The sequence below is a fragment of the Hevea brasiliensis genome, chromosome 14 (assembly GCF_030052815.1).
Source record: "Hevea brasiliensis isolate MT/VB/25A 57/8 chromosome 14, ASM3005281v1, whole genome shotgun sequence".
Taxonomy (NCBI): domain Eukaryota; kingdom Viridiplantae; phylum Streptophyta; class Magnoliopsida; order Malpighiales; family Euphorbiaceae; genus Hevea; species Hevea brasiliensis.
Genome location: NC_079506.1, coordinates 68,422,248 through 68,432,224, shown reverse-complemented (window position 1 = coordinate 68,432,224; position 9,977 = coordinate 68,422,248). Strand labels below are relative to the sequence as shown.

Below are 9,977 nucleotides of genomic sequence, written 5' to 3'. Positions count from 1 at the left end.
ACCATTCAAGAACTGATGATTCGATGAGTGTGTCTACTGCATTAATGCATGCACATATGAGCTAACACATGCAGCAGTGATGAGCATTCCTTGTTTTTGCCTTCCTTAAAATATTTTCATTCTTTGTTTTTGCCTTCCTTAAAATATTTTCATTCTTTATTTTTTCTTTTAAAGTTGATTCATTCTCTCAGTTTTTTCAATTTTTTTGTGGCGGGGTTAAGTCAGGGAAGGTCATATCGTAGGCAATTGTTTGATGAGATATTTGATTTTAGTGAAGATGATAGTTTGTTCACTGAAGATGTGGAGGAAGATGAATCAGCTGGTGATCAAGATATGAACGAAGGAGGCATTAGAGCAAAGAGCAAACACTAATGCTATTGAAGAAGGTCCTCTAACAGGGATGTTATTTCCTTGTATCAGCACTATGTTCAACTTCTATAAAGAACATGCTAGATTGAAAGGTTTTAGTGTTTTCAAAAGATCAGCAGTTAATGTACGGGGTGGATCTCGCAAATATCAAACAATTAGTTGCGATAAAGGAAGGAAAGCAATTGGTGCGAAATCATCAAAAAGGATAAATTGTCCTGCAAAGATTAATGCAATCCTAAGAGAAAATGGAATGTGGCAGATTTCAAAAGTTATTTCAAGTCACAATCACGAATTGGAACCTTCTATGTCTAGATTGATGGTTGCTCACAGGTCACTGAATATGGATATGAAGAGGAGATTGGAGGCAAACGATATAGCTGGCATAAGTCCCGCAAAAAGCATTAGGTTGCTTGAAGTTCAAGCAGGTGGACCAGAAAATTTAAGCTGTTTGTCAAAGGATTGTCGAAACTTCATTGAGCGAAAGAGGAGGCTATGACTTGGTGATGGTGATGCTGAGGCTATACGTAAGTTGTTTGTGAGAATGCAACGAAACGATCCTGAGTTTTTCTATTCATTTGATCTTGATGATGATTCCAGGCTTTCAAATGTTCTATGGGTTCATCCTCGTAGTCGAGCTGCTTACGAGGAATTCAATGATGTTGTTAGTTTTGACACTACTTACCTTGTTAATCGATACAAGTTGCCATTTGCCACCATTGTTGGAGTAAATCATCATGGGCAATCTATTTTATTAGGATGCGCCTTGATCTCACATGAAGATGTAAACACTTTTAAGTGGTTGTTCATGACGTGGCTTGAAGCAATGGAAGATGTTCATCCTAATTCTATTCTTACAGATCAATGCGAGAGCATGAGGAAAGCCATTAGGGAGGTAATGCCTAATACTAGACACAGATTTTGCTTGTGGCATATATTATGCAAGGTACCTGATAAGTTTAAGGGTGTTCTGATTATGATAGTGCATGCCTTGAGTTTAAAGCTGTAATATATGATAGCTTAACCATCGAGATGTTTGAGAGAAATTGGAATGAGTTTGTGGTGAAGCATGGGTTGGAAAGAAATGAATGGCTTTCCAAACTATATGTTGATAGGGAGTATTGGGTTCCAATTTATCTCAATCACACATTTTGGGTTGGAATGGTTTCGACTCAAAGGAGTGAGAGCATGCATGCCTATTTTGATGGGTATGTTAACTCAATGAGCACACTAAAGCAATTTGTGGAGCAGTATGAGATTGCTATGTGTGACAAGAATGAAAAGGAGTTCTATGCTGATTTCAAATCAAAAACACAATTGTAAATTGCATATCTGTTTTAAATGGGAACAACAGTTTCAAAGGCATTTACTAATTCAATATTCAAGCTCGTTCAAGAGGAGATTAAACGAATGTGGTATTGCCATGTCATTCAGCCAACTGAAGAGGGAAGGCGTGAAGCAGATAATGAGCCAGGAATTGAGAGACATAAAATTATGGAGAAATCCATAATCAACAACTGGTTTCGTAGGGAGTTTGTTTATGATGTAGAGTACAGGGAAAATGGCCAATATTTCAACTGCAATTGTAAGAAATTCGAATCAAAAGGAATATTGTGCTGCCATATCATGAGGTTGATGTCACTCAAAGACATAAAGTTCATCAACGAACGATATTTGCTTAGGCGATGGAGAAAAGATGTTAACCGTGTCCATAGTAAAAAGTTTTTTCACGGAGGGTACCCACATATGACAGAGGAGTTTGAGAAATACAGGGAGATGGAGAGGTTATTTCAAGAAGCATCCGATTTGGCTTACGATGACAATAAGATCAAATTTGTGAAACAACGGTTGGCTGAATTGAAGCGGGATTTATTGAGCTGGAATGATGGAATGATTGCTCCTACCAGTAATGCACAGGTTACTATTGACACTAACAATGTTGATGAAAACGAAGAAAATGAAAGAGTTATTCTTAATCCACATGTGACTCGTAGTCGTGGACGGCCACGAATAAACAGTACGATCGATGGGAGATCACTCAACGAGAAAATTATGTTAGGAATAGAAATAGTGGAAGGGGCAGGCGTAGAGGTCGACCAAGAAACAATATTAACTCGAATATTGCTGAGCAGGTATATATATATATTTTTAAATCAGTACTAATGTTATTTATTTCATTTTTTTTTAGATATTTCATGTAACTTGTGTCCTTTTACATGTAAAGGTTGGGCCGCATAATAGCCAAACACCAGGCAGCCAAACACAAGGAAATGTTGCTGATGCTGTAATTAATCCGATTGTCAGTGGAACTATACCAAGCCATCATAGTATTAGGCATTAAGGAACCCATTATACTACTAAGCATTACAATGGAACTGGTTAAGAAATTAGAATAATATCATCAATGTAATAGCAATTTTTTTAAATTTTATTACAACTTATCTTATGAAATAGTCAGAGTTGCGTTTATAACTTATCAAAATTAGTTAGCTAATTTTAGTCTGCTTCTGCTTCTTATGTAAGCAAGACGTAGCATATTATATAATTTATTATAACTCGTGTAAGATCATTTTTCTTGTTAAGTTGAGATTACATTTCTGGATTATAATCATAGCCATGGTCGGACAAAGGCTAAATGGCACAAATGTTGTGGCACAAATAGCACAAATGCTTATAAAATGACATAACTATCCTTATTAAAATTTTGAATGGAAGAGATGTCAAGAGATAGAGTATAATTTGAATTTTCATTATCTCTCTTCTATTTAACAACTACTTGAGTAAATAGGATGAAAGTTCCCATGCTTTCCTTGAGCTACCCACCATAATTAATATTATGTGAGTTCCAATTAATATTTTAATAATTAAGTGTTTATTATTTATGATAACACATAATAATAATTAAATATTATTTCTCATTAATTTAAAATAAAATATTTATATTATATATAAGATTTTGAAAAAATTTTATCATCTTAAGTTAACTTTTAAGATATAATTAGATTTAATTTATTTTCTTAAATATGATATCAGATTGAATTACTTATAAATGTGTTTGTCTATAAATTTTATCTTCAGATATTCATATTCTAAATATGTTCTCCTTGAGACTTTTAGAGTGAATTAAACTCAATTTATTTTTTAAATTTTAAATTTTTAAGAACCTCTTTTAACAAAATTGCGGTGAATTAAAAAAATGATATAGGGAGATTTATTTCAATAGAGAAGACTAGTAAAGACATGCACCCCATCTACATATAAAAATGTAAACAGAATCATTCAAGTCATGTTCACTTTTTCTTTGTTTGAAATAATTTTCTTGGTTTCTTTCCTCGGCACATGCGATGACTTTGGCTCTAATAGCTGTGTCTCTGCTTCGAAACCATGTCAGTATGGACAAATTACCGCACATGCACGCCCCTAATTAATTTATTTTCTTTCCATTTCTTTATTTTTTAATCTAAGAAAGGAAAATAAATCCAAAAAGACAAATTGACTAAGAGGACACACTATAAAGCCATTAAAAAAAAGGACAGTGCTAAATGGCACAAATGTTGTGGCACAAATAGCACAAATGCTTATAAAATGACATAACTATCCTTATTAAAATTTTGAATGGAAGAGATGTCAAGAGATAGAGTATAATTTGAATTTTCATTATCTCTCTTCTATCTAACAACTACTTGAGTAAATAGGATGAGAGTTCCCATGCTTTCCTTGAGCTACCCACCATAATTAATATTATGTGAGTTCCAATTACCTTTTTGAAAAAGTTTAAAGAAGTATACTATTGTTTTATTGAACAAACCCTTATTTGTATCTATCTTCATCTTCTTTCTAAGAAACTCTTTATTGTAAAGCATTGTATCTATCTTTATCACCTTAGTAGATGGGACGGTAAAACAATAAATAAGCCTCAAGCTACAAAATGTCGAGAGGGGGGTGCTAGAGATCAAGCTGGAGTGCTTTCCTCTTACTCAATAGTTAATGCATATACACCAATTATGTCAATTAGAAGATGCATAATTGGAACAAATGTTTAGCCTGCTGTTATTTATATATAACATCCTATGTATTCTTATAAGGACTTAATTTTCACAAATGAGGAAAAGCATTCCATCAGAATTTTAATATATTGCAGATATGCAATAACTTGAGTTTGAAAAGCAAAGGCTTGGTAACATGCGCAATTCATATACAATAGCAGTCCCCAAGCCAATGAAAATAGTACTGCAAAAAAAAAAATATCCAGCTTCCAAACTTGGTAAGGATAAAAATTATGGCAAAACATTCGACACACATAGAGGATAGCATAGCATATTGTCTCATGAAACATAAACTTAGCATACTATATACATAAGACAACACCAAAAAGGACCCTATCCAAACTGTAGCTACTGCCCAGCCCTTGTAATTTCAGTTTGAAACTCAATCCTATAGTAATCAGCCACTGTCAAAGTGAATTCCACCTCATCATCCTTTCCCAATTGGTTTTCCTGCACAAATGCACGCCATCCTTTTTCAAACCTTGCTTTCTTGAAGACTCCCTCTTGACTAAACCGAGTCACATACTGAACTTGAAATTGTTTACGCACACCAGGTACTTGTATGTGAACCAACCTCCCATTCAAGCCAAGAAACGTCTTCGCAAATTCAATTGGAATATTCTAGTAAATAACACAAGATACATTTTATACATGTCAATAACTATTTGAAAAATAATTTACATAATCAATAAAGTTTTCAACATAATTCGTAAATGGCTAGTTTACCACTTTGTATTTCCAATCAGCGGTGTTCATCACAGACACAAAGTTTGACTGAGTAGGAAGGGGTTCTGCATCAGGATTACTGTTGTGCTCTATAAAAAACATGAAATTTAATAATAATAAAGAGAAAAACAAAGCAAGTTCTTATTATTTTATTGGTTGCATGAAAGAAATAAAAAAAAAAAAACTCATAATGCGAAAGTCAGCACATTCACCTATTACATCATCATCATCTGAAGATATTTGAATTACTTCCGGAAATGGTGGAAATCCATAATCAATCTCAACTCCTTTTTTATCGAACATTAACATCTCAACCTGCTGTGTACTGATGACAGAAAATATGATACAGAACTTCTGTTTCAACTTGTAGTATTTGATAAGTTCATCAACACCATCTGTAAAATATAAATTCCCATCTTTCTCATCCACTACAACCGCAACCTGCCATGAGTGACCTTCCAAACCTTTGACAAAAAGTGTTATGGTATCAAAATTTAAATCGCCCAGCAGATGAGTAACATGATTTGGAATCCTCTCAGATATGTCGAAAAAATGGATGAGAAACAAATATCATATCAAGACATCGAGAAATTATGACTTATTTCTATTTTATATTGACTAAAGAAAAAAAAATTAGATAAAAGGATATAAAGAGCTTACGATCCTGCTAGTGTTGCGTTCAACAATGAAATAGAACCTATCCTTTTCTCCCATGGTGCTCTTAAGAGAGGATTCTTTCTCTTTCAGTTAAAAATGAACGAGGACGTCGACCGTTTATTAATGTTTGAAAGGAAAGATCTCACCATTTTCGATTCTCTCTCTCAGTCTCTACGTTAGGTAGATCTTTGAACGTTTATTATTGTTTGAAGGGAACTTAATGGCGTCAACAAACCCTCTCAACACTCATCCGATATTAATTGCCCATTTAATAAACGGAAATGTAGTGGGAATAGTGATATTAAAAGGAAAAAATATGACACGGGGAGGTTCGAACCCTTGACCATCTTTGGGAAGCATGCACTGCCAATCGGGCTATTAGCCCTCATCCAATAATTTCTTCAATGGAAATGACTTTATCTTGTTAAGGTTTGTTTTAAAGGGGAAAAAAAGAATCGACCTTTGGGAGGGTTCAACCCTTAACCATGCTTTGGGAAGCATGCGCTTGATGCAGTCAGCTATTAGCCCTCATCCGATAATCTTTTGTATGAAAAATATATATACACACACAAGAGTTATTAAAAAATAAACACATATATTGATTTATATATTTCTATATCTCTCTCTCCACATGTTTATCTCTCTCTCCCTTTATTTATCTTTATATATGTGATTATATTAATATCTCTCGCTATAACTCTTTTTATTTCTATCATTCTCTAAATATCTTTGACTATCTCACTCTATATTTATCTTGTTAAGGTGTGTTTTAAAAGGAAAAAAAAGAATCGACCTTTGGGAGGGTTCAACCCTTAACCATCTTTGGGAAGCATGCGCTGCAGTCGGGCTATTAGCCCTCATCGATAATCTTTTGTATGAAAATATATATACACACACAAGAGTTATTAAAAAATAAACACATATATTGATTTATATATTTCTATATCTCTCTCTCCACATGTTTATATCTCTCTCGCTTTATTTATTTTTATATATGTGATAATCTTAATATCTCTGCCTATAACTCTTTTTATTTCTATCATTCTCTAAATATCTTTGACTATCTTCCTCTATATTTAAATTAAAAACAATGATTTAATGATGATAATGGTGACAATATTGTACACATGGTGATTATAGCAGTGGTGTTGATTTAATTATTGATGGTCGTATTGGTGATTATTCTAATAGTAGTGAAGTGGTGTTAATAATATAATTCAATCATTTTTTATGACTTATTAGCATTTGATTTTCTTCCCCTATCACAAATGATACAATAATATTTCTGGCACTTCAAACATGATTTTTTTACAACACTAATACCTTGCAATATCGTGTGCGCTTGGTAAAACAATGGCGCCAAGATTTGTTTACCATTTTCCCTCCCAATATTCCCTCCATTCATGTGGAGGGTGAGTTAGACAATTTACATCCATTTGTGCCATTTGTGACATTTTTTTTTGCGCCAAAAAACATTTCCTTTTAATTAATAGAGAGCTACCATAACAACAAAATTAAAAAGGATATTTCATTGTTTTTAACAAAATAACACGCTTAAACTGCTCAATAATAATCCGAAAGAAAAAAACCATTGGCACTGGATATCAATGCAAGTTTAAAACAATATCCATCAAATGAACCATTAAAATTTGAAATAGTAACAATTTAAATATAATGACCCATGCGGATGACAGAAATGAAGAAGCTTGATTTTTCCATAACTGATTGGATGAAGGTGCACTCATCGCCTTTCTCTAGTCCATAGAATCTAACAAACCGAACCCATCCCTTTGCAATTCTTGCTTTCAGTTTTGGCTTCTTTCCACGTCTGGATGTCTCCTCTGTACAAACATACCCAAGTTTAAATGGCATGGGATGATCTAATCTTCGTCCAGGTTTAGGCAGCTTCCACACAATGATTGTGGTTCTGTCTCGTCCAATAAATTGCACAGCTTCAAGTGCAGGGATATCCTTTCCAAATAAAGTTGACACCATTAGAAGTAATAAAAAAAAAATCCAATTGAAATTGTGTATACAGAAAATTAATGTACTACAAATGATAGTAAAGCATACCACTTTATATTTCCAATCGTAATTCTTGCAAACAAATTTAAATGACCATTGAGAAGGATTGACATGGTTCTGTGATACCAAATGATCTACACGGTAGTATAAATCATTTAAGCAATTGCGTATCAATTCATTCTCATGAACATCTACATGGCAGTACAAATAATTAAACAATTGCGTAACAATTCATTCTTATGAATAGCATATAATTTGGTAAGAAAAAAATTGAAATTTCTCACCTGTATTTAGATTTGCATGCATTGTATTTTGATAAACATTGGTTAGCCCTATGTTATGCTCTTGCGTCCTCTTAGGGTAGTAAATCTCTACCACTGAATTGAGTATGACCACTTTAAATTCATATGGAGGATTGAAAGTGAAGATCAATTTGTAGTTCAGTTCTACTTTGTGGTAATCCATGAATTCTGATAATCCCTTGTCAATTATAGATACTCCTAGTCCTGCTTTGACTAGCACTTCCCAGGTTTCATTTGATGGTGTGCGCAAATGAAATGTCGCTTGAAATTGTTCCATTCTCTCTTAAAAACCTTGACGGATTAACTTGGAAGAACACAAACACAAAATGATGATAGATGATAGATGAAAGAGGTACGTGAATCATACATAACAGATGATAGATGAAGGTTTCACTTACCATGGATTGGAATTTGATTACATCTCGCTTATCTGAACCTCAAATGTGTCCGACATTATTGCTTGATTGATAGGATAAAGATTTGAGAGAGGAGGGTATGATACTCGTTTGTCAGCTAACAACTACGGATATATATGTGAATAAGATGTATTATTGGGTGGTAGATATGGTGTAGGGTGATACATGAATAATGAGCATGTAAAAGGGATGAGAATGCAATTGAAAATTGGAGATGGAAATTACTTTGACGGCTCAAAGATCTTTATTGGTCAAACAGATATGTCCAACATTGTCATTGGAAATATGCAATGGAATTAATAACCCCTTCTTGTTGAATATGAATGGCTCACACTAAGTAAATGTTGGCGTTAAGGGCAATTTTTTTTTGAATCAATATGGGTCGGTTTGGTTTCTGAAGAAAAAAAAAAACTTGTGTTCAATTCAGATCGAACCAATACACATAAATTCGAATGCTCCGCCCAATTATGCATTTAATTATGTCATTTTTTAATTAAATGTTAATATTATGTTTGTAACAAAATTACTTTTATATAAATTTGAAATTTAAAAGTTAAGTAATTACCATATTAAATTTTATATTAATTTTTATAATAATAACTCTATATATTAAAGTATAGTAGTGGTGGTGGTGATGGTGTGATGGTGGTAGTGGTGGTGGTGGTGTTAGAGTTATATGCTATAAGTTATATAATATGCTATGTTATACTATTTTAAGTAAAGTTATATTATATAAAATTAAAATATAAATTTAAGTAAAATAAATAGAATATTAAAATTGATAGCAGTAGTGTAATGGTGGTAGTGGTAGGGGTGGTGCTAGTGTTGGTGGAGTGGTGATGTTGGAGTGGTGGTGGTGGTGGTGGTGGTTGTGGTGTAATAGTGGTGGCAGTGGTGGTGGCGATGGAGTAGTGGGGGTGGTGATAGGGTGTTGGTGGTGGTGGTATTGGTGGAGGTGGTAGTGATAGGGTGATGGTGGTGGTGGAGTGGTGGGGGTAGTGGTGGTGCTGGTGGAGTGGTGGGGGTTGTGGTGGTGGTGCTGGTGGTAGTGGAGTGATAGTGGAAGTGGTGGTGGTGTTGGAGTTATATGCTATAAGTTATATAATATGCTATGTTATACTATTTTAAGTAAAGTTATATTATATAAAATTGAAATATAAATTTAACTAAAATAAATAGAATATTAAAATTGATATTAAAATTGATTGCAGTGGTGTAATGGTGGTGGTGGTGCTGGTGGAGTGGTGATGTTGGAGTCGTGGTGGTGGTGTAATAGTGGTGGCAGTGGTGGTGGAGTGGTGGGGGTGGTGGTGGCGATGGAGTAGTAGAGGTGGTGATAGGGTATTGGTGGTGGTGGTATTGGTGGAGGTGGTAGTGATAGGGTGATGGTGGTGGTGGAGTGGTGGGGGTAGTGGTGGCGATGGAGTAGTAGGGGTGGT

General features: G+C 34.1%; 1 protein-coding gene across 1 annotated transcript; it reads left to right on the top strand.

The window, feature by feature from the left end:
• The first annotated feature begins 400 nt into the window (after positions 1-400).
• LOC131172975 (protein FAR1-RELATED SEQUENCE 5-like) lies at positions 401-865 on the top strand. The gene has a single exon (XM_058134611.1). The coding sequence runs from the start codon at positions 401-403 to the stop codon at positions 863-865; it is 465 nt and encodes a 154-aa protein (XP_057990594.1).
• Positions 866-9,977: the final 9,112 nt, after the last annotated feature.

Coding starts and splice junctions, on each gene's coding strand:
- LOC131172975 (XM_058134611.1), top strand. CDS start 401: ATGTTATTTCCTTGTATCAGCACTATGTTCAACTTCTATAAAGAACAT.